We start from the raw sequence: 24,770 nt of genomic DNA on the forward strand, positions 1-24,770 counted from the left end.
TTTTAAGAAGTTTTATAGGGAAGCAGTAGATTAAGTAGGGAAAGTAAAATACACTAAAAATAATTGAAAAGATAGAGGTGACAGAAAATAAGGGTAAGAAGCCGAGAATGAAGTTGGCACACAGGTGTTTGCCACCTCTGTGGCCTAAAACATGAGCTCCATCATTCCTGTGTCCTTAGCACCTAGAACCGTACCTGGTGCTTTGTAAATATTTAATAAATATGTGTTGTAAGAATGTTGGATAAATTAAGTTCTGTACTCCTAATAAAAAGAATAAATATTCTTTTTCTAGAAAACAGTTCCGTCAGTATGACCCCCACATCAGAGCTGACATCCCCAGTCACGGGTCAGGGTGCTGTTCTGGAATGTTGACAGCACCTTTAAGTGTTTTTGTCCATTTTAAGTTTTTCTACTTGGGTGCTTTACTCTCAACTAATTTTCAGCCAGTTTTTCTTTTTCTGAATGGTCAGTATTAGAAAATAGCTGAAAATATCAGTCTGATAGTAGAGATAAATCAAATAAATTAAGTGTATCATACTAAGGAATGCAGACTCTCTGTCCTTGCCAACCCCGGGGCCAGGTGTGCGTCGGGATTACGGAGTTCTCTGGCATTGGGGAGGCAGGAGCCAGCAGGCTGCGAGCAGAACCCCGTAACCGCACACATGGTGTCTCTCGGTGACGCTCCATCCTGTGAGTAGCTCGTGTCAGCCTAAGTCAGAGTTTACTCAGATAAGTGAAAGACACGGTTCTGGCCCTCATGGAACCAGATGGACAGTAAACACAGATGATTTTTTTCAGTAAGTGAGTAAAATATTCTTAGTAAAGATAAAATAAGAAGGAAAAGGAGACACATGAGGCAATTTTAGGAAGGGTAGCCAAGAAAGGCCTCTCTATGAGGTGACATTTCAGCCAAGTGCCCTCTGAGGTGAACATACAAAAATTTGGGCAAAGGCAGCATCAAGTGCAGAAGCCTTGAGGCGGGGCTGGTCAGTGGAAATGTTTGTTTTCTATTAATTTTTGCAGAAATTAAAAAATATGTGATTATGGTCCCAAGCAAACAGAGCAGGCATAGCTTGAGGTCTGAGGGCAGAAATCCCATGTCTCTTGTTCCCATTGTGTTTCTACAGGGCCTGACACATAATAAATGCCTAATAAAGATGTTAAATATACTAAAACTGAATTTTTAAGAATGTTTAGACAAAGAAATGAGGAAAACAACCTGAAAAGTTATGAATTTTTTTTATAGATTAAGTATTTTTACAAAAGAATATTTATTTTAGGAAACAAAATCAGAAAATACAGACTAGCCAATAAATAAATAACATTCATAAGTCATACCCAGAGATAATCACCATTACTCCCTTGATGTAAAAAAAATTTAAAAAATGGTAAGATAGTTCCTAAATTCCAAACCCGTCCTAAATGTTTAGAGACACTGAGAAGTTTACACCATTTTCCTTGTGGAACACCAGGATTACCAATATATGTGAAATCAGTTAGTGGGCATATTTGTTTTCAGTTGATTTGTTGTTGTTTGAGGACATGTTTTCTCACCTGGATCGCCTGTCGTCCTTCCTCAGGGCCCTTGACTGGACCCTGAGTGCTCAGGTAGAGGGCAGCCCTGCAGGAGGAGGGCAGGTCTCCATCTCCACGAGGTACGTGGGTAGGGACGCGAAGGACGCTGTCCAGACGAGGAATGGAGCCTCATCCGAGCCATGTGGGGTTTACAAGCTGCTCTTGCTGGGGACCACAATTTTAGTGTCTGTGGGTCCCCTTCCAGAAGTGCCCCCTGGCCTTGGGGAGGCTGGGCTGTGCAGCAGGCAGGGTGCTGTGACTGCAGAATGAGACGCATCTCATGCCTGAGGTTCTGAACTTACGTGAGATAAATCAGGGCTTGTGTTTACTTCATCAATGGCACGCCGACCAATCCAGCCTGAGCATCTCTCTCCCCTTTGTACAATTTTACGCTAAATGGCATTCTCTACCGTAGAGTCTTTCATGCTTTTACTTCCTGATGCCACAACTCAGGCTGTTCTCTGCCTGAAATGGGCTTCCACCTTCTTCATGTGGCAAAAGCCTGCTTCTCTTTCCAGGTGTCATGTTTTGATTCCTCCAGCTAGAAATACTTTCCTTCCTCTGAATTCCCATGGCAGGTCATCCCTCCCACTTAATGTTGTCTGCCATAGTTCACAATTATGTACATAAACAACTTCTGTCCCCCTGCTCTGTGAAAAACTGTCTTAGAGAACCCAGTACACAACTCACATAGTCACACAGTCACTTCCTGAGACTGAATTTTGTGAAAGTACTGGGTGTCGACTCCTCTGACTGCAAATATGCTTCACATTTGAGAAATTCAGCGTGTTTTTTATTAACCTCAAGCCTCCTGAGGGAAGTAAGTACATAGCAGTCCTGAAATTTCTCTGTAATGAACTCATGTGAATCTTCATCAGGTAAAAACTCACAGCATGATTTGTAAGTTATCATGAAATGAAGTGAAATGAAATGAAATGAAACTCAAAAGTTTGCTGCTCTTCAGGCTTCTAGCAGCATTTTCATCTCAAACAGTAGCTCCAGGGCCTGCACCTTCAGAAAAAAGACTTCATGCCCAAAAAAGAAAACAAAAAATTCTCTCACAAATGTGTCACACCACTCAATTCCAGGCAGCATCTGGCTAGAGCTTCCTACAACTCACAGAGAGCAAGCTCGGTCATTTCGTTTTAAGAGGAGAGAAACTGAGGCTCAGAGAAGTTAAGTGAGCTTTCCTGACAAAGCAGGGAAATAAAAACAGCTGCCGGAAACAGAACTGGCATTGCTACTGACTGTGTCATCTAAACAGAGCAACATGTTAAAGAAATCTCACATTTTGCAGTTTTGTCAGGTGCCAATTCCATGTTGTGGTTTATTATGCAAGTGAAATAACAGCCTTGTAAACTGTTTACAAAACTGAACTGTATACAGGCAGGATATCCTGCCTTCGGTTTTTGACTGTTTTCCTGGAACATTTTAAATCAGACCCCCTATTTCCGTGTGACCTAAATCAAACAGCTCAGAAGACGTGCATCTGTGTGCTAGTTGCTGTTCTTCAGTCTGTTGTCACCAGGGGGTGGGGAGGCGGGGGGCGGCGTGTACTAGGAACAGAGTCAGGGCCACCACAAAGGGACTCCGCAATGCCTGCTTTCATGGGCTGTGACATGAAACCCTAGTTTCTTGTAATAGAGAGAATCATGAAAATTGACAAATACATCATTGTCAAGTATGCAAATGAGCAATTAAAAAATTTTACATATGAGGCAATCGCAAAAGTAGAATAACAGAAAACTGAGACAGTCATAATTTCTGTGATGCTGTTGTTTCGGCTTCTGTATCTTAGAAACGGAGTGACTTGTTTACCCATGTATCATTTTAAGGCAGGAATTGACACATTAATTATTTTGAAATTGTCCTTTTGACATAGTTCAATGGCAAAAGAATGGACTCATAAAATTCAGTGTGGATGACTCTGGTTTTACATGACTCTGATTTCTGCAGAGTATTTTAGACTCTGCAGAAGAAAGAAATTTAGAAGTATGAACCATTTGTTATACTTTGGAATGACATGTCCCAGAATCTTTAGCTGTAAAAATGACTTTAAAGCACTTTTGATTTATTGAACTTATGACAAAAGTAGGCATTAGAAAGATCAAATTATGACTTGTGAGATTGGCTTTAACATAAATTTCCTTAGTTCTGTTAGGAAGTGCCACTGGCTTATTAACCTGCATCAAAAGAGATGTTGTGCTTCATCCACAATTACTCTTTTCAAAAGTATAAGCTGAAAGGTCTTTGGATGTATTAGATTTAGAAATTTAGTTCTTGGTAACAAAAATTAGCATCCTCCTCACCAGCTGAAGAAGGGAGGGGAAATGAGGTCTTCTGCTTTCCAAAAGAAATCTCAATTTTTGTTTTATTAGGAAAAAACTTTTAAGCCACTTTAAACAGAAACTTTGATCTTTATTATATAGAAAAATAACGATTAATTTATCTGAGGAAAGCTTTATTATAAATAGCTGTGTGGAATTAACTCAGTATTTACAGTTATGGTCTTAAATCTTGAAACCTTAAGGTCTTAAACCTTAAATCTTGAAACTCACACAATGAAAGGGAAATACAGCCACCCTGATGATGAGAAGTAGAGTCATTGATTGTTAAAAGAAAAAAAAAGTGGAAGGCTCAGGGTGACATAGATCTTAAGTAATTCTCAAGATAAAATTAATAGTTATAATAAGACTCATTCATTTGAGCCCCCAATTCATTTTCTCCCAACACAGCTTTTAGACGAGGGAAGTGAACATAAGTGAGGTGCCTCTGGGGTTTTCCCATGCTCCAGGGAATTTGTCACATCCACAGAACTTCCACATCCTCTCCTGCTGATGTATGTTGTCCCAGACAATGAAAATTAACATTTGAGGTCATGGGACCTGTATTCTCAATTACCCGTATATCAGTCAGGGTTCTAATTTGTGGGCAGCAGAAACCTTTGGTAACTTAAAAGGAACTTATTAAAATGTCGCTGGGTGGTGTCGCAGACGTGTCCGCCGCCAAGGGCAAGAACATTTGTGCTTCCTCTTGCTGTGAATAGGTGCAGCTACCTGGCAGGCTGGCTTCCAGGAAAGCTGAGCAGGAGAGTGGCAGATGTTTTTAGTTACTACAGAGGGACAGAGGCTTTGTATCCAACCAGGTTCCAAAAGTGGAGGACTTGCCCAAATACAGAAACAGTTCTGATGCCTGATGACCAAAAATGGAGCAACCAAAGGCTACGTTCATCCCGTTCTTACCCATCACCCCTCCCCCACAAAACCCCACCACAATGCAGTTTTCACTCTTGCAACCAATACCATACCCTTCCTCTGTCCCGAAGAGACAACTGTGGCCAGGTCCAGGGTTTCCAGCTGGTGGCCCTTCCGTCACTGATTCTCTGTAAGCCATAGACTCGATTGTCAAGTTCACCACCACCATCAGATGTCTGATGTGTGCTGGGCACGGGGGCACCGCATGGAACAGAGAATCAGTGCTGGAACTGCCGTAGCCAAGCACGTCTCTCCATCTGAACATTCAGGGGCTTCAGAAATAACCACATGAGGAGTTCAGGGTCCTAGTAGACTGTGATGTTGAACCCACAAGCTTCTCAATCAGATGTTCCCTCTGGTTTGGGTTGTCTCACTATGTTTTCACGTTGGTCTGTGGATCAACGGTCCCCAAGACAAGCCTTTGGGGCACTTTTTCTTGCCAGAGAGTGAAGAGCTGGGCCTGCAGTCTGTGGTCTCTTCTCAGGGACCTTCAGCTCTGTAGCTCAAGGCAGAAACAGATACTGTTTAAATGAATGGGTGAGGCTGTGTTCCTGGAAGACTTTGCAAAAACAGGGGTTTGCTGACCCCTGTGAAAGAGGTTTAATTACCATTTTGCCAAGGTATGGCACGGACATCTGCAGAGTCTAGCCTGGCAGATGAGCTGGATTTTCTCTGCCCTTTGGCTTTTACCAAACCAACTAATCAGTTTCAGATCCCTGTTTCCCTGACAACCACTCCTGATACCAGTTTATAAATCAATCAATGTGGTTAATACTAACCACAATTTTAGCAAAAAATACATTCATTAAAAAGGATTCTGGACTTCCCTTTTTTTCCCTTAGATACTGAATATATCTGTAGTTCCCTGCTGGACTTCCATTTTTGATTAGGATGTATAAGTCACAAGAGACGGTTGTTCTAGCCCTAACTATTGAAACCATCTGGTTAATACACAAAATCATAGCTTTTAAAATTCAGCAGAGAGCCAAGATTCAGAGAAATCTAAATGAACTAAATCTTTCAGAGAGAAGAGACCTACAATTGTTTTCACCCCTTACAGGGGAGCAGGAACCAGCCAAACTTTTTTGAGAATGTTAACAGCAGTAAATAGCTTGGCAAGAGGATGAGAATCCCAGGGACCCCCAGCCCAGTCATTCTACATACCCCCCACCAACTCCCCACAGACCTCACCTACTCCAGAGGGCAGTATGCAAAAGCCAAGAACAGAGCAGGAGCTGAGAGAATCCAGCTGCAGTTCTGTGGGCCTCTGGTGAGTTAAAGCAACAGGTCTCTGAAGTCTGAGGAGGGGCCCTGGAAGTGAAAAAATTTCCTCAGTGAGTGGAAAGCAGAGGTCCTGAGGGCTGGAAGGAGAGCAGAAAAGCTGAGAGCCCCTCTCTGGAGAGCCTCAGATCATCTGGTGTACCACCCTTGCACTCCAAAGACAGCGGTGGGATAGGGAGGCCAAGCACATCTCTCTCAGGCCCTCAGGGCCTTCCCCAAGTGCAGATCTTGCCTTCCAAAGGCTAGGGGTTGGGCAGCAGAATGGAGAGGAAAGAGAAGCAGCCAGTCGTGCAAAAAGCTGGCAGCCAAGCTATGAAGCAGAAAGAGATCTCCCACAGTTTGGAAAGCAAGTCTCTAAGCTATAAAGCATAAAGAGGTATCCAGAATCTTACTAGTGCTCAGATCCAAAGTCCTGATTATGCTCACAGGTATGGGAAGCCAGCATGAATGAAATCTAACGTTGCCACAAATCCCAGACCAAGCTCACTCAGACACACAAACTAGTGGGCTGACAGGAGAGAGTGTGCCCTTTTCTGGGGGTAAATGTTTTTACTTCAGTCTCCACTGTGCTTTTAAACACAATGTTTGCTTTACAATCAAAATCAAAAAGACGTGCAACGAAGAAAGAAAATAGGATACATGGCCATGAAAGGACACAGTCAGTAGAGTCAGTAGAATAGACATGTTGGATTTATCAGAGACTTTAAAATAGCTATGATAAATATGTTAAAGAATCTAGTTGGAAAGGTATACACCTTGCATGGAGAGATGAGGAATATCACAGAAAGATAGAAACCACAAAACAGAGCCAAATGGAAATGCTAGAAATGAAAACTACAGTCTTAAAAATTCCTCATGGTTTAATAGCAGACTGAATGCAGCAGGGAAAGGGTCAGTGAGTGATCTTGAAATCCAGTCAATAGAAATTATCCAGACTGAAACGCAAGAGGAACAGGAATGAAAATAAAATGGGATAGCCTCTGAGATCTGTGGAATAGCAGGTTGTCTAACATGCATGTAATAGGAGTCCCAGAAGGAGGGGGTGAGAGAAAATGGGACAGAAGAACAATTTAAAGACCCAGCGGCCAAAACTGATGAGAGATATCAACACACAGATTCAAGAATCTCAGTGAACGCCAAGCACAGTAGCTTAAAAAAACACACCTACACACATCGTCACCAAAGTGCTGAAAGCCAACAGCAGAGACATTCTTAAAGCAGCTGCAAAATAAAGATGTATTATGTAAGGGGGACAATAATAAAAATGATGCTGAACTCTCATCAGATACAGGGGAAGCCGGAACACAGTGGGATGAGTGACCGGCGAGGTCAAATTTACAGTGTTTGACATCCTATAAAAAATTACCAGGCAGGGACTTCCCTGGCGGTTCAGTGGTTAAGACTCTGCACTTCCACAGCAGGGGGCATGGGTTCGATCCCTGGTCAGTGAACTAATATCCCATGTGCCACACAGTGCAACCAAAATATATATTACCAGGCATACCAAGAAGCAGGTACAGATCCACAATGAGGAGAAATATTAGTCAATCAAAACTGAACCATACTGACACAGATGTTGAATTTATAGACAAGGACACTAAAAGTTATTTTAACTGTATTCCACATATTCAGAAAGTTAAGAAAAGACATGGAAAGTTTAAAAAAATACTCAAATTGAACTTCTAGAAATGTAAACTATAACATGTGAGATGAGAAATACACTGGATGGAATCAATGGCAGAAGAAAAGATTAGTGAACTTGAACAGATAGAAACTTTCCAAAATGAAACGTGAAAAAAGTATTTTTTAATGGAAAGTGCATCAGTGAAATCGGGGGAAACTTCAAGGGACTTAGTATACATATAATAGGAGTTCCCATGAAAGAGGAAAAAGAAGAGTACAGTCTAGAAAAAAATACATGAAGAAATATATCGAATCTGATGGAACTATAAACCCACAAATCCCACTGCTCTAATGTAACGTGAAGGAAACTGCTTAACTAAATTGCCCAAAACCAATGATACAGGGAAAAGCAGATGAAAAAAATCAAGTTACAGAGGAACAGTGATGAGAATGACATCAGACTTCTCATCAGAAATGTAAGCAAAGAGACAGTGGAAAACAGCTTTTAAATACTAAAAGAAAAGTACTGTCAACCTAGACTTTCATAGTAGTCAATGGAAATATCTTTCAAGAGCAAACTTGAAATAAAAACTTCTTAGCCATACAAAAGCTGAGAATCAACTACTAGCAGGCCCACAGAGCAAGAAATATTAAAGGAAATCCTTTAGGCAGAAGGGAAATGATACCAGTTTGAAATCTGGGTTTATACAAAAGAATGAATAATGCTGGAAATGGCAAGTGCATAGGTAAACATATAAGATGTTTTTCTTATTGAGTCTCTTTAGAAGGTAATTGACTGCCTTTACAAAACTTGTAATATACTGTAGGGTTTATATCATCTATAAAAGTCAACTGATGACAGCAACTGCCCAGAGTTTGGGAGGGAAAAATGGAAGTATACTATCATAAGGTTCTTCCAACATGTGAATTGGTGTAATATCGCTTGAAGGTAGACTGGAAAATTAAAGATGTATGCTATAAGCCATAAAGTAACCACTAGAATTAGAAAAACAAAGAGTTGTAGCTAATAAGCCAACAGAGGAGAGAGAGTGGATCTGTAAAAGAAGGCAGAGAAAAGGTGGGGGGATAGATGGGATGAATTATAAACAACAAAAAATAGATTTAAACATAATCACATCAGTAATAAATATAAATCCTCTACCACTTCATTTAAGATGCAGAGATCATGAGATTGGAGTTTTAAAAAGCAAGACCCAGTTATATATAGCCTAAAACAAACATGGTTTAAAAATAAAGACACAAATAGATTAAAGGTATAAGCATGGAAAAGTTGCACCATACTAGTGCTTATCAAAAGAAAGCTGAAATCTCAGTTACAATAGTGAAAACTTCATTATTAATACACAGATCTGCTAGGAGGACCAAAGAATGTGCCTTGGGGTCATGCAGGCAGAAACACTGCTTAAAGTTCAGGGGGGAAGAGCCCACTGATGAGCCACTTTGCTGTGCCCATACCCTGCTGGAATCCAGTCCTGCAGAGCTGCCTCCTGTGCCCCCAGTTATGGGAAACTCCCTCAACTCCTCAAACACCAGCACAGTAGATATGCCCAGTATCAGTACTCTGGAACTGTGTCTGTATATCACGTTTCCGCTTAGAATTTGCTACTTAAGCTTAAGGAGTTATGTGCTAATACTAGATTGTACTGATGCTATAGTATGTGAGTTGCTGAATAGAAAAGTATCGCTCAGCCGAGGTGTTCAGATAAGTACTGGGTTGAATTGGCTGTGCTGTGTTTGGGATGTGAGTCTATATATCTACAGCTGAGATTTAAATATAACTCATTTGTTCAATAAGTGCTTAATACCTAACTGGTACACTTTTATGACAATAAGAAAAAATGATTTTTACTGTATGTCCATATGTCACTTTTTATTATACAACTGAACATTAAAGTTAATCCTCTTTTCTGATTAATATAACTTGCAATTTCAAACACGTTTCGACTTCATTTCTGATAAACTTTGGTTGGAATAGATAGCTTTGCTTTCTTGCTGGTCCCTTCTGGAAGTATTCCGTTATCTTTAAATACTTAGGAGCATACTCCTTAGTTAGAGGAACTCCAGCTTGCATTCTTTGGCAAAGTAAAGATTTTGTTAAATATGCACTCCCTACTATTTATCTTGAAATCTCAGAGTTTTCTACCTTAGGGTTTTTGAAACTTGGAAACACCTGTACATTAACTCTTTGTTCACGTCTCCCTCATTAGTCAGTAGACCGATTTTGCTCCAGATGTTATCTCCTCCACGCATTTACAAGATAGAAAACTTGTTCCCAGTCATGTGTATTTTTCTTCTGAGATACTACTTTGAGTCATTATTTTTAAAAATTGTGAATTAGAATAATTTAGAGAGAGAACATGGACTTAGTTTTGTTCCAATTAATGTTTGGGATTCAAAGAATCATGAGAGAAATTATTTAAATTATTGCATTCAGCTTGAAGAGACCCAGTGAAAGTCGTGTGTGCCTTCCAGGTGCACACACCTTTCCTGGCCCTCTTCTCTTTCCTGGAGTCCTGCCTCAGTTTTCTAAAAATAGAGATGCTGAGAGAAAGCAGTAGCTATGGTTACCACAGTGAAGGAAGTCTCAGAGAGAAGGATGGAATCGTAATTTTTAAATCTGGAACCATTGCTTTTTTTTTTTTTTTTTTTAAATAGACTTGCCTCCAAGTTGCGTGATGATAGTTTTTCAGTCTGGCCTTGTTTATTCACAAATTGCAGCCTCAGGAAACCTAGTAAAGAGCTCCTTCTTTGTTGCTGCTGCTGTTGTCTCTGGAGCCCACCTAGTGACTGTGATGACGGGGTCAGGACCACACCCAAGGGAGAACTTGGCCCTGTTCTAGTTTTCTAGGAGTGTTTGGGAAAGACATCGGGTCAGCCAGGGAATACACAACATCAGAGAAGTTTGCCCACGTTGCTTTCTGGAGTCTTTCCCCCGTGGGTATAGATGCTTTAACAGGGGTAGAGGTGGGCACCAAAACCGTGGAAGACAAGAGAGAAATGAAGGCAGCGTCTCTGAGGACAGAGCTGAGGGTGAAGCAGGGTGCTCACTGGGGGGGTCCCTCCCCGCACTGCTGAGCTAGACCACCTAGGAGCCCAAGGTTTGATTCACGCTTCACTCGTACTCTGACCTCTTTTCTTGTCCTAATCTTGTAGGTGAGTAGGGCTAGACACCCTGATTTTAGATCCACAGACTTCCAGGCTCCCCTTCATTGTTGTAGTAAGAAACTTGAAACTATTTCAATGAGGAACACTTGACAGATTTGGCCAATAAAATTCATACTCCCCACTTTCTCAGAAAAGAAAAGAAACTAGAGAAAGGTACCATAAAATCAAAACCCACTGACCATATGTATTAAAAGCAATTACTCAGGTCCACCCTCCCGTGGCTAGTCATCTGTTACTCTCCTCTGTTGCTCTGTGGATATGTGGACATCTTTTTAGATTTTTTTTAACCTTTAATGGTACAGTGATTGATTTTAACGACTTCCATATTTGACATTGTTTTTGATCTTCTTTTTACTTTGTTCCCTGCTTTTTGCATTTTCCTCCCCACCCCTCTCTCTTCTTCATCCCACTTTTATTGTTGGGTTGTTTGTTTATGTGTCTGTGTGTATCCTGGATTTTCGGTGTCTGTTGGTCTGGTGTCCTCTCCTCTGCTCCCACCTCCTGCTGCTGTAGCCCCACCGGCTGTGGAAGCTGGCTGAGAAGGTAGGGATTTCCCGCTCATCCACACCAGTGCCTGCTAACCACCACCGTCTCGTCAGCTCCCAGCAGTGGGCAGACTAGGAGTTGAGTGCAGAGATGGGCTGGGCTTCTAGACCCGTGGTCAGGAGGGCTGACGGCCAGCGCGGTGTCACTTCTCAGATCTTGTCAGACGTCTCGCATTTGTGACAAACGCTGTGCCTCCATTTATACCATCAGTTTGGGGTCATCTCCGTTTTATTTCGTTTTCCACTTCTAGTGACCTGTTTTCTGATTTGTTTGTTTTTAATTGGCCTCTTATGGTTATGTGCTTTGCATTACTCAGACCACAAACCGCTTCTCCACTCAGCGCTGGTCTGTAACACAGCTCCCCCAAGCAGTCACAGATCAGCGAGGGCGCCGTGGCCACACGGCAGTGCAGCTCCTCCTCCAGGCTGATTGCATGTGCTTTCTCTGTGGGGAGGATTATCGGGGGGGCCAGTATGGTACAACAAAGGTGTCTTTATTTTTACCTTTTTCTTATATTTAAACGTGCCTTTGGTATAAGATTAAGATTCTCTCATGAGGAATTTTAGTGTAGTTCTTCAAATAAATTCTGAGAGGCTCCCTTATTTTTTGGCAGATTTTTCTTAGGTTCTGTCTTTTTCTACCCAAGGTATTGCATTACTTTCCCAAGAACTGTATGTAGAATTTTGGTTTGTAATGCAGCTTTAATGCCATTGCTCTTACATGAGCAGAGATCACTGTTCAGAAGTCAACTCAGCATATATTTTGAAGAGATTTATGATGCCAAGATAAGGTTTCTGGACCCTGTGGTAAATGAATAGTTCAGAACACAGGGTGCTGCCCAGATGACCAGTGGTAAACACACAACCTCCCTGACTTATGTCTTGGGCAGAAATGGCCTCCCGCATTGGAGGAAAACCAAGGCACAATTAGAACTAGAAGGAACAAGGTCATTATCTTTTATCTCTTCTTCCTTCATCTGTCAGCTCATGTCACGTGTTCTGCTTCAATATCTTGAGCCCTAAAAATACACCTTTTGGGATGCACGTGGTGAAAATCTCTCAGCAAATGATGCTTCACATCCTCAGCGACCTGCTTTTGCCAAAATGCTGCCTCTGTAGTTTCAGCCTTCTTTTATTTGGCAAGATGCCCCTTTTCTTTCTAATTTTCATAAATGTGATTGACAGTCAAGCTGTGTGAAAGTCCAGTATTATCTTAATAAGATGTTCCTTTCGGAGTTGGGTTATCAGTTGAGAGGTGTGGCTTTAGTGCTTTTGGGTTTTGTTGAGACTTTACCATAGAAATGCTCCCTAGCCAGTAGGAAGCACAGACCCAGCTCCTCCAAAGCAAACTCGTGTTAACCTCACTGTGTCCTTGCTTGCAGGGGACCTCGGGGCCCGATCCGACCACCGTCTACGTGGACATGAGAGCTCTGAGACACGACAGGTATTGTGATTTTTGTCTTCTTGGTGCCTGGCGTGCAGGGTTCCTTCTAGAAGGAGTACAGAATCATCTGCTCCAAACAAGGTGGTTCATTGAGCGAGCTTTCACAGCTCTCCACATTTACTGCGTGAGGTACCCAGTGAGCAACCAAATTCTTGTTTTCAGACACAAATGACAACGGTTGGCCCAGAGCCGTTGCAACCAGAGTTGCTGTTTCTCACAGTCTGCCCAGAAGACTTGGTCCTTTACTTGAACACTCTAGTCAGGCACCATTGTGCACCTGATAAAATATCAACACTGCCCACATTTCTTTACATGAATTGAAAATTTGTGTCAAGGCATTTCCATGAAAAACTGAAGTATAAGCCAGGTGACCTTTCTGTGCAGCTTCCTAAGCAGCCTTGAGCAAGAACGAAAGGGGGTGTTGCTGGTGAGTGCTTGCGAGTTCACCTTGAGGGAGGGAAGGTGGAGACAAGATGAGGAATCTTCAGCAGAACTTCTGCTCCCAAAGGGGTCCCTCCTGACATGCGTGAGGGGGAAGAGAGAATGCTATCATTTTCCTATAGACTTCCCCATTGATTAGGTCATTTCTTTGGGGTAGTTGTGGAGATGCCCATTTACTGATGCTTCTATGACGTGTTAATAGTCAGCGTGAACTCTAGTAGAAGGTGTCCTTTTGTAAATTACTAGAGGTGCTTGTGGACGCGTTGTGAGGGCCGGATACTGTGCTGCTATCTGCGTGTCCTCACGTGGTGCCTACTGACGTGTGCACTGTGCTCACAACACCTGGGAGAGCAGGAGCCCCCAGCCTGGCCTGGCTGAGCGTGTTCTTCCAGGATACTGAGTCCTGTGTGTGAGTGAGTGTGTCAGGGGCAGAGCTGCAGGGGCTGAGAAGGGGCCAGGTGTGCCATGCGGGCTCAGGTATCCTGGGGAATGCCAGCCCCCACTCACACCAGGGGTTCCCAGCCGGGTGCTTGTACCCCCAGTGGACGAGTTGCCATGTCTTATTAGCATAATCTGGGGAGTGTTACTGCTGGTATGTGGGGGGGCAGAGGCCAGGGATGCAGCCAGACATCCTATAGTGCTCAAGACAGACTCCTGCCGCACAGCAAATGACCAGTATGGCAGCAGTGCCGAGACTAAGAAACGCTGCATCCACCTAAACACATCACACTTAGAGGTGCTTCCCGGCCCTTGTAGCCCTCATTTTAGACCCTGCTATTCACAGGGAATCACAGGCTACAGCCCATCTGGTGGCAGAGAGAACCACTGGCCCACCAGAGCATACCGGCCCACTAGAGCAGAGCTCCATCCAGAACATTTTCAAAATGCAGACACTTAGCTCTGAAGAGATTAAGTAACAGTGTTTCAGGGGCATAAGTTCCAAGTACAACTTCTGGGCTTTAAAAAGAAATCTACTTTACTCCCTATAAAAATCATTTGAAAAAAACTTTATAACTTCAGAAGCTGAAAAACAGCTCATCAAAGAATCGCCGTTTGAGTAATATTTATGTAGTTCTGTCTGTGACCTGGCCCTCAAAACACATGAAGATCAAATTTGTAAGACCATTTAGATAAAAACTGCTGATCTTCGGGGCCTGAGAGGGTAGGTTACAGTCTCAGACGGACTTACTCACAAGAATAGTAATCAGGAAAGGACAGTTGGTCCCATTGTGTGTTACAAATCTCCTGGAGTACCAGGGATGGTTGGGAGTGGGGTTCAGGGAGTTTTCTTTCCTGGAAAAGGAAAGAAATCTAGAAACTCCTTTCTGACAGCTTTGTGACCTACCTTCTTAACTATCTTCAGTGTGGCAGATCTTCCTATTGAGAAAAGTTGTGATTTAGGAAAAGTGAAATTGGAACCTGTACGATGTATCATGGTAAAGTAATAAAAGTCCAGTATCAGATTGATTTCACTGTTCTGGAAAGAGCCAGGAGACCTGAGTCATAGTAGGAGTTTCTTTTCCTAATCTTTTGCCCTTGGGAAGTCTGTATCCTTTTAAGTGACACTTCTGTTCTAATCTGTAAAGTAATCTCTTATAGATACATTTCCTGACTTGGTCATTCAAAACAGAAGTAAAAGTGCTTTGTGAACTGGAAATTGCAGTGCAGTCATACGTTAGTGACACTGACACGTTAGTGACACACATCGTTAGTGACACTGACATACGTTAGTGACACACATCGACCTTTACAATTAAGGGTAGCATTGCTCAGTGTCAGAGGGATCCCACCCCCGCCCTGTCCAGGCCTGGTGAGAAAGCCTCAGAGTCGTCCCCGCCTCTGCCCCTGGAGCACTCTCCAGGCTCGCATTTCACATTCTCAGCTCTGTCCTGCGTCAGAGGACAGGCATGGCTGGGAGCTGAGAGGCTGTCAGACACCAGAAACACGTGCACTGGACTTGTCCCTTCCTCGTCTTCGTCAGGGTTTGACTTAAGAAACCAAAGCAAAGTCCTGCCCTTGAGCGTGGTGTTCTGCTGGTTTCTGTCCCTGGAGGCACCCTCGCGCAGTCACAGCAGGGAGCCTTCTCCCTGGGCTGGCTTGGTGCTGCCGCACGCACGCAGCTCCTCCAGGCTGAGGCCCTGCCGCACGCCCGGGCTCATCGCCGCTCTCTCCTGATGGGCCCCTTCTGAAGGGGGCAGAAACCCAAATAGGTGTCTTACGTTAAGGAGTAATTACCGTGTCCCTTCCTGGAAGGCACTGTCCTCCCCCTGCTGCCCAGGGACATGGGAGACTCGGCCCAGGGCCACCCCGGACGCAGGAACGCCGTGCACGCTTCGTCCTGGCCGCCCAGTGCACGCCGCTGGGCCCTGTCAGCTCCTCTTCCTGTGTGTCTGGGCTGGCCGCTGGGCAGTCTAGCACCCCCGTCCACCTGCTCCGTCAGGATGTGCCCACGCTGGGCTCTTGTCCGTGGTTCTAAAGTGACCGGCTCCTGACAGCAGCTGTGGCGCTGCCAGCCCTCCTGTGGGGAAGGTGCTGTGGTTTCCTGATTGTGGCGCATCTCCAGAGCCACTGGGTTACGGTGTGTGGGCAGGCGCGGTCCCCGGAGGAGAGAGCCTCCCCTCCCCGTAGTGCCAGCCTGGGAAGGGCTCCTACTGAGTTTCCTGTATTTCTGTGAGTCACTCGCCCTCCCGTGTGTGCTGCCTGTGTGTGTAGCTCCCAGCTCTTTCAAAAGATACATCTCTGTCTCCTCCTGTAAGGGGTGGTTTTCTCTTTGCTCTGTGGATATTTTCAAGTGAAGGAACGGCCACCCGTGTGGCATTTGCTGGCAGGACAGGACCACCCCTGAGTGATTCCAGCGTCCCCTTCCTGCTTGCCTGTGAATTGCTGACAGAGAGCACCCTTTCATACTGACCAGGGAAGAAATTCTTTGTTCTGTCCTTAGGTTTGCCCTCCGTGCTTGCCCAGGTCCCTGCCACCACTCAGCAGCCCAGCCAGGAGGCCGCAAGGAAGTTCTTAGCGGTAGGGTTTCCCACATTTCAGGTGACATCCTCAGGTGACATCCCATTTGCCTGCCTTCCTCAGAGGCTTCAGCTCAGCAGGGAGGGTCAGGAGACAAGATAAACTCCTAAACTCCGAGAGCAGGGGAGGCCTGCTGGCCAGAGAGGCAGAGGCCGGCCAGTGTGTGTGGCCAGCAGTCCCACTGCTGAAGGAGGACCGGGCCATGGACTCCACTCCCCATGTTGGCGGGAACCTTGGGGTCTGAGAGGAGGAGAAGCACAATGTCTGGGCTCGAGTCGCAGGCCAGGGCACTTGCTCCCACTCTTGGCTCAAGTGGCCTGGTTCCATTCATGACACCAGGTGCCCCGCTCAGAAGTCATCCCTGTCATAGTGCCACGGCCAGAGCTACCTGAGTGGTGGCTGTGAGTGGACAAAGAGCAGAGCGTAGCTTATCCAGGACAGCCCTCATTTTTGGCAAAGGTTTTGCTCCCTTCCCTTGCCTGACGGTCTGGCCTTTGTAGGACACCCAGCCTACTCGCTGGCCAGCTGCCCTGCCCGTAGCAGCAGCCACACTAGGTGGGCTGAGCCAGCAGCTACCTCGGCCCCTTTCTCTTTCATTCTTTCCCTCTTTCCTCACCCCTGCTTCTGCCCACTCATAATCTTCCCGGCCAATTGGGCCTCTTTCTTTATTGCTTTCTCCATCCGTAGCCAGTTGCCAATACCCACACTCCACAGTCGGCCAGCCAGCACTTGGACACAGGCTTCTTCACTTAACCTAACTACTTAAATTGGCCTAATTTAGTCAGTGTAACGGGCTGCAGCCTCCTGACCCAGCAGGCTATAAAAAGTTATCATTCCCAGCATTGATATTTCCTGCAAGCATCGCATCTGTCTGAAAGCTGCTACAGGTGAAGTTCCATGGATTCTTCGTGCTCTAATGGTAATTTTTAATTATAACCCACCCTAAATTAGCATAATGCTACCTGGGTCCTAGAAGAGTTTTAGTCCCTTTTAATTGTCTTAATGCAGCCAGTAGTTTATTTTTGAAGGATGGCATCGTTAAGCCTGTTGGCATAAGGCAGACCTCAGAGATTCTGTGGATTTGATTCCAGACCCCCTCAGTAAAGGGAATATCACAATAAAGGAAGTCACACGACTTTTTTGGTTTCCCAATGCACATAAAAGTTATGTTTACACTATACTGTAGTCGATTAAGCGTGCAATAGCATTATGTCTGAAAAAAACAAAGTATACATACCTTAATTTTAAAATATTTTGTTGCTAAAAAACGCTCACCGTCATCTGAGCCTTCAGAGGGTTATAATCTTTTTGCTGGTGGAGGGTCTCCCCTCAGTGTGGCCGGCTGCTGACTGAACAGGGTGGTCCTTACTGAAGGTTGGGGAGGCTGTGGCAGTTTCTTAAAATAGAACAGCCAGGAAGTTCGCCACTGACTCTTCAGGAAGGATTTCTCTGTAACACGCAATGCTGATGACAGCATTTTACCCACAGCGGAACTTCTTTCAAAACTTGGATCAGTCTTCTCCAACCCTGCCCCTGTTTTATCTACTAAGTTTATGCCATATTCTAAATCCTTTGTTGTCATTCCAACAATCTTCACAGAACCTTCACCAGGATAGATTCCATCTCAAGAAACCACTTTCTTTGCTCATCCATAAAGTAGCTCTTCATCTGTCCAAGTTTTCTCATGAGATTGCAGAAATTCAGTCACATCTCAGGCTCCACTTCTAATTCTAGTTCTTTTGCTGTTTCTACCACATCTGCAGTTACTTCTTCCGCTGAAGTCTTGAACCCCTCAAAGTCGTCCAGGAGGGTTGAAATCAACTTCTTCTGAACTCCTGTTAATGTTGATATTTTGACCTCTTCCCGTGAATCATGAATATTCTTAATGGCATCTAGAATAGTACATCCTTTCCGGAAGGTTTTCAATTACCTTTGCCCAGATCCATCGGGGAAATCACTATCTGTGGCAGCCATATAGCCTTATAAAATGTATTTCTTAAATAATAAGAATTAAAAGTCAAAATTAGTACTTGATCCAGGGACTGTAGAATGGATATCGTGTTAGCAGACATGAAAGCATCCTGTATCTCATTGTCCATTTCCATCAGAGCCCTTGGGTGACCAGAAGCATTGTCAATGAGCAGTAGTGTTTTGAAAGGAGTTTTTTTTTCCTGAGCACACCTCGACAGTGGGGTTAAAATATTCAGTAAACCATGTTGTAACCAGATGTGCTGTCATCCAGGCTTTGTTTTTCCATTTACAGAGCACAGGCACAGGCAGAGTAGATTTAGCATCATTCTTACAGGCCTTAGGATCTTCAGAATGGTAGATGACCACTGGCTCAACTTCAAGTCACCAGGTGTTGTAGCCCCTAACAAGAGTCATCCTGTCCTTTGAAGCTTTGAAGCCAGGCATTGTCCTCTCCTCTCTTGCTGTGAAAGTCCCAGATGGCATCTTCTTCCAATAGAAGGCTGTTCAATCTACATTGAAAATCGTTTTTTCGGTGGAGTCTCCTTCATGAATGATCTCAGCTGTAGATCTTCTGGATAACTTGCTGCAGCTTCTTCATCAGCACTTGCTGCTTCACCCTTTACTTTTCTGTAATGGAAAAGGCTGCTTTCCATAAACCTCATGACCCAACCTCTGCTAGCTTCTAACTTTCCTCTGCAGCTTCCTCACCTCTCTTAGCCTTCATAGAGTTCGAGAGAGTTAGGGCCTTGCTTTGGGTTGGGCTCTGGCTTAAGGAAATGTTGTGGCTATTTTGATCTTCTATCCAGACCACTAAAACTTCCTCCATATCAGCAATAAGGCTGCTTCATACGTTCACTTTTAATTTCCTTCAAGAACTTTGCCTTGGCATATACAACTTGGCTAACTATCTGGTGGTGCAGGAGGCCTCGCTTCCAGCCCATCTTAGCTTTAGACCTGCCTTCCTCACCAAGCTTAATCACTTCTACCGTTTCATTTAAAGTGAGAAATGCGTGACGTTTCCTTGAGAAGAATGTCACTTGAACACTGAGGCCATTGCAGGGTTATTAATTGGCCTAATCTCAGTATCATTGTGTCTCAGGGAATGAGGAGGGGGAGAAAGACGGGGAATGGCCAGTCAGTGGAGCAATCAGAACACACAGCATTTATTAAGTTCACCATCTTATAAGGGCAAATTCGTGGCACCCCAAAACAATTACAATAGTAACATCAAAGATCACAGATCACCATAATAAATGCAATAGTAATAATGAAAAAGTTTGAAATATTACAAGAATTACTACCATAATGTGACAGAGACATGAAGTGAGCAAACGCTGTTGGAAAAATGGCACCGATAGACTTGCTTGATGCAGGGTTGCCACAAACCTTCAATTTGTTAAAAAAAAAAAAAAAAAAAAAAAGAACACAGTATCTGCGAGGTGCAGTAAAGCAAACAAAGTGCAATAAAAGGAGGTGTGCCCACATTCTGGAAGGCTTAAGTAGTATAAGATCTAGGTGGTTTTTCTTTGATAGCCCTCATCTCTTGCTGTCAGCATCAGGGTCTTCCTAGAGACAAATGCCGAAGCATGTGGTGGGTATCAAGTGATCCAGAATTGCTGCAGTGACTTCTTCCACTCATTACATTGTTGCTGCAGCTACTCAGGTACCTCCAGCCCTCCCAGGGTCTCCTCTGCTCCTTTTGTCTGCAGCCACACTAGACACCACACCAAAGGCTGGCTGGAAGGCATCCTTTGCCTGAAAGTAAGAGCTTTTCAGCTGCTTTTCAGAGGCCTGCAGCCCCAGGATGCCTGCCGGCACGGGAGCCCTACCCACACCCCTCTCTGTCGGGACCTTGTCTGTCTGCCCTCCTCCTGCTCATGTTGTCATCCACGCCCTGGACCCTCACTCTGGGCGACCGGAGCAGAGCCTGCGAAGGAGCCCCACCAAGCTGTGCCTCGCAGGGTCCTTCCTTCATTGCCCATCCCCCTTCAGCCACACTTATCAGTTATGGGGGCAGATCTGTGCTGGTACAAAGAATGGGTCGTGCTGGTGAATCTGACAATCCCGCGTTCCCTGGCCCCATCCTCCTGCTGACGCCCCCTTGTTCTGCAGTCAGGCATCCCAGCAGGTTCCCCTTCTCTCCGTTTTCCTTAAATAAAAGTTGCCTGTAGGTGGATGGTCAGCGTCACAGTCTCACAGTAACATGGAGAGATGTAAACCCAGTCACAGAATAGTTAAAATTTTAACACAGCTGGGAAGGACTTAGCGAGCTCAGGTTGTGACTGGCACCAAGGTCCTCCACAGTTTTAAGATTAAATCACCAGTGAATAGTTTTTAAATGGAAAAGAGCTTCTTTTCTAAAAGGAGCTTTTGCTGTCTGAACTGGCCGGTCCTCTCTCCTGTGCCTGTTTGAGGAGGTGGGTTCTGTGCAGCTGTGTCTGAGGCCCTGCCTGTGGTCTGCAGGGGCAGGGCCGTGAGTGTTTCAGGACCAGGCATCGCTGTCACAGGGGTGGCAGCTCATTGAGGAATGCAGTTTAATCCTTATACTTTCCCTTTTCTGCAAGTGCTACGTCGACCCCCGGTTACTTTAAATGCAGAATCGCTCCCAGTCATTTTTCGGGTTGGTAGGTGGGACTGCATCTCCGTTCTCCGTGGCCTGTGTGGTGGCCCTCGCCGTTTCCTCTCTACTATCGACTGCTTTTTCTTTGACTTCTAGACTATCTTTGCGTTGGGTAATGCTCATCAGCAGAGTTAATGTTCCCCATCAGACTGCCAGGCATTGACCAAGTGCTGGATGTGGGGGAAGGGAACCGCTGGTACAGAAAACACAGTAACACCTTCTGTTTCTCTTTGTAGAGTCCGTTTAGTAGAAAGAGGATCTCCTCATAGTTTGCCCCTAATGGAATCAGGAAAAGTAAGTATTGAAGGAAGGCGTATGCATGTCCATATAAACACGAGTCTCAGTTTATGGGCTTTGAAAATTCAAGAAATAGATGGTAGATTTTTTTTTTTTTTCAAAAAAGTTTTCTTGAATGTAGTATATCAGGACTGGTTTTGGCCATGAGCACAGAAACTCAAAATGACAGTGTTTTAAATGAGTTAGGTTTTTTTCTCATGTAGAGGAAACCACCAGGGACCATGGCATCTTATGTCTTGGCCTCCCCTCCCAAGGGTGCCTCAGGGTCTAGAGTGGTTTTTCCAGCTCCAGCCTTCCTTTGCACATTCCAGCCAGAGGAGGAGAAGCAGAAAAAGGAGGAGGCCAAAGGTGCAGACTGTAAGGACAGCTCCTCAGCTGCCTCACTCACACTTCAGTATCCCTGGGCATTGTCACCCACAGCTGAAAGGCAGGTTGGCAGCACTACATTGGTTTTGAATGTCTACGGGCCTGGCTAACAATCGGGGCTTGTTTACTGCGGAGCTGGACAAAGAATGGTTATCAGGGGACAGCTAGTCGTTCCTGCAACGGTGGTTATCTTGTTTATAGAACTAAATGCAAGAAACGTATTTAGACGTAATTGAAGATTTTTTTTTCTTTTTTGGCTCCAATCGTCAGATCTCTTCTCCATTTAACATAATTCTAAAAGCATATTGTTTTTGGACCTTTTACAGTCTGTGTCTACATGATTGCCCATTAGAATTCTTGGTACTAAGTTGGCTCTAAGGTGGGACACGGCGCTACCCACCCACCCAAGTCGGTCTGGCGGGCCGTTTGTCAGACGTGTTCGAGGAGCGTTCACCACAGATGTGTTGCCTTATCTCAACCGCACAGTGTTAATTAGCTGAACTGAGACGGGTTCTGTTCTAAATTTCCAGAATCAGGTTTTGCTTCATTACGTGGTTTCAGTGGAATGTGGAGCATTTCTGAGCTAAACGTCCATTAAGAAGGAGGTGCTTCCTATTGACATTGTACTAGAAGATGTTTACCAGCAGGAAAAGTGGGCGGTGTGGTGGAGGAGAGGGGCAGAGCCGCAGGCGCGGTGTCCTCGTGGCTCGGCAGACGCGTGGGTGGTGACGGCCGTCTCTTCTGGACACCACAGAGCAGCTCTACTAAATCCTATTTTGCAAGCATTGAGCCTGTTAAGTTATATCATGTATCATGTTTTTGTTCAAATTCTTGATTTTAGGATCACTTTAACACAGGCTCTGTCTCTGTAATAATTACAATGAAATGTAATTGTTTTGCTGTAATTATATGATGCTGTGGTATATAATTTTGATTTAAAGCCATTCACTTTCTAAACCATTTTAATCAGGAAAATAGGCACATGGCATGAAAGCAAGGTCAAGGTTGATTGTGCAGTATCTACCTGTCTGTCCGCTGATGAGACTCTTCTTTCCAACATAGATACTTCCAGGGGTTCGGATCATAATTGCCAATCCAGAAACAAAAGGACCGTTGGGAGACTCACACCTGGGTGAGGTGAGTTCTGGGGACTCACACCTGGGTGAGGTGAGGTACAGGGTGTCCATGAAAGTTCAGGATTACAAAGTAGGATTTCCTTAAGGGAGTATCATAGATTCTCTTCAAAAGTTTAGAAAAGAGGAAACTTCATGTGAGTGGACTGAGTTTCCTTGTTTCCCAGCCCTTGGTTTGTCTTCCACGTGCCTGCTGCTTTCACAGCAGGGAAGTCCTTCATCAGGAACACGGTGGAGAACGTGCAGAGGGACTCTTGCGAACCCCAGAATCGTAACAGCACCAACAACCGTGGCAGGCAGGCTGGGGACACGACAGGTGTTTATCTGGGTCAGAAAGTCACTTCCGCTCCCTTGTGTTGACCATGAACCTGGCCAGTGACTCCCCGCCTGCCCCCTCATCCTGCGCGCTGTTGGCTGCGTGTGGCTGCAGGAGACCCTTCCTGGGCCGTCATCCCCGCAGCTTGCCCTGCTCGGCCGGCCAGGTGTGCCCGCCTCTGCCTTACACTGTCCTTCTCTCTCCCTGATGGACTTGTTTCTTCTGACATGTCTGCCTCCCCTCCCCACCCCACCCCCGTTTTCCTCTCCAAGGCCAAGCCCACAGTGACCCTGTCCTGCCCTCTAGGACCCTCTTGCAGGTGCCGCCCACTGTTCGGTCAGCTTCCCCCCCTTCCTCTGACCCGTTCTGGCCACACACAAAAGGCTGCCACAGCTGGCACCCAACCAGCACACCAGCCCCGCCACTCTCCTGGAGTGGTGCCCTGGGCACATGTGTGTACCTCGTAAAGGGGTGAATAGTGATGAGGCGTGAGTCCTAACCACTGCTCACTCCCCAAACCCTTTTTCTTCTTGGACGGTTTTTTGGCCCCTCACTCGTCTCTCTCTATGTGAAGATCAGAACTAGTCTGTGAGCTTCACTATATTTTAGGGATTTCCTTTAAATACATGTCTAGGAATGAAATTGGGATGTAGCACCCGCCATCTCGGGCACCTGGAGATGCTCCCGGCGGGTGCTGTCCTCACAGCGGGTGGCCTTGCTTGGAGCTGAGCGCGTGCGCTGGGCGGAGGGGCAGGAACCACTGCACCCTGATGTTCTACTGGGAACGTGTCTTAACAGAGATGGTTTTCCTTCCCCTCGCTCGACGGGGTGCCCTCCGTCTCTGGTCTGCTTCCTCGTTGCTTAGCAGGCACGACTGAGGGCCGCTGGCTAGACCTCGGCTCCTGCGGGCCTTATCTGTGCGGACTTGATGGGCTCCTCTGCCTTGTCCCTGGCTCTGCTCAGCCCACGTGGTCGGCACCGTGTCAGCAGGTTCCCATTTCCACACTCAGGCACTTTTGTCCCCCATTTTTTGATGTTACAATGCCTTTCCCTGCTAGAGTTTGTTTTGTGTTGTGTTGTTTTATTACAATGTAATATTCCCAAAAGTATGCAAACCAAGTGAAAGGGAAAATAAATCACAAAGCTTTTTAACATTTTTCCAGCTTGCTTTTTAGAAACAGTCGGTACATTTGAATAAATACAAGGAAACTCATACAACCTCGTTCATTTGATGTTTATTTCAAAAGCCCTCAATCCATCTGCTTTAATAGAATTCTCAACAGATGATGGCTTGGTTGTTTGCTCAGCCATGAGCTTGCTGTCATGCCTTCATTTCAATAAACTTTGTGGCATCTGTGTCTCCCCAGAAACTGGAATCGTCTTGTTTTTGGAGGGCAAGGACAGTTTCAATAGCACGGAATATAATCTATTGAGTTGTAAAAGCAGCTTCTGCCCTGGAGATCATCTCAAGTTAACTTATCCAGTTATATTCTGCTTCCTTAACAGATCTGGGTTCACAGTGCCCACAATGCCAGTGGTTATTTCACTATTTACGGAGATGAATCCCTCCAGTCAGATCACTTCAACTCAAGATTAAGTTTTGGAGACACACAGACCATCTGGGCACGAACAGGCTATTTGGGGTTCCTGCGGAGAACTGAACTCACTGATGCAAACGGAGGTGAGAGTCCCAACAGGCG

The 24,770-nt window shown here is 45.0% G+C and overlaps 1 protein-coding gene across 11 annotated transcripts in view; it reads left to right on the plus strand.

Moving 5' to 3' along the window:
- DIP2C (disco interacting protein 2 homolog C) overlaps positions 1-24,770 on the plus strand; it is a 367,823-nt gene that overhangs the window by 335,175 nt on the left and 7,878 nt on the right. For 9 of the 11 annotated variants that reach the window (XR_013825253.1, XM_079907065.1, XM_079907067.1 and 6 more), the window contains 4 exons: positions 12,847-12,908; positions 21,195-21,252; positions 22,684-22,758; positions 24,577-24,751. Coding sequence is in view for 10 of the 11 variants with exons in the window: in XM_079907065.1 (XP_079763191.1) it covers positions 12,847-12,908; positions 21,195-21,252; positions 22,684-22,758; positions 24,577-24,751 (370 nt within the window). In the remaining variant the exon portion in view is untranslated. Of the gene's footprint in view, positions 1-11,432; positions 12,045-12,846; positions 12,909-21,194; positions 21,253-22,683; positions 22,759-24,576; positions 24,752-24,770 lie in introns of those variants that run through there. The other 2 variants (XM_079907063.1, XM_079907071.1) reach the window with 2 other exon arrangements.

The sequence above is a fragment of the Stenella coeruleoalba genome (assembly GCF_951394435.1).
Source record: "Stenella coeruleoalba genome assembly, chromosome: 2".
NCBI lineage: Eukaryota > Metazoa > Chordata > Mammalia > Artiodactyla > Delphinidae > Stenella > Stenella coeruleoalba.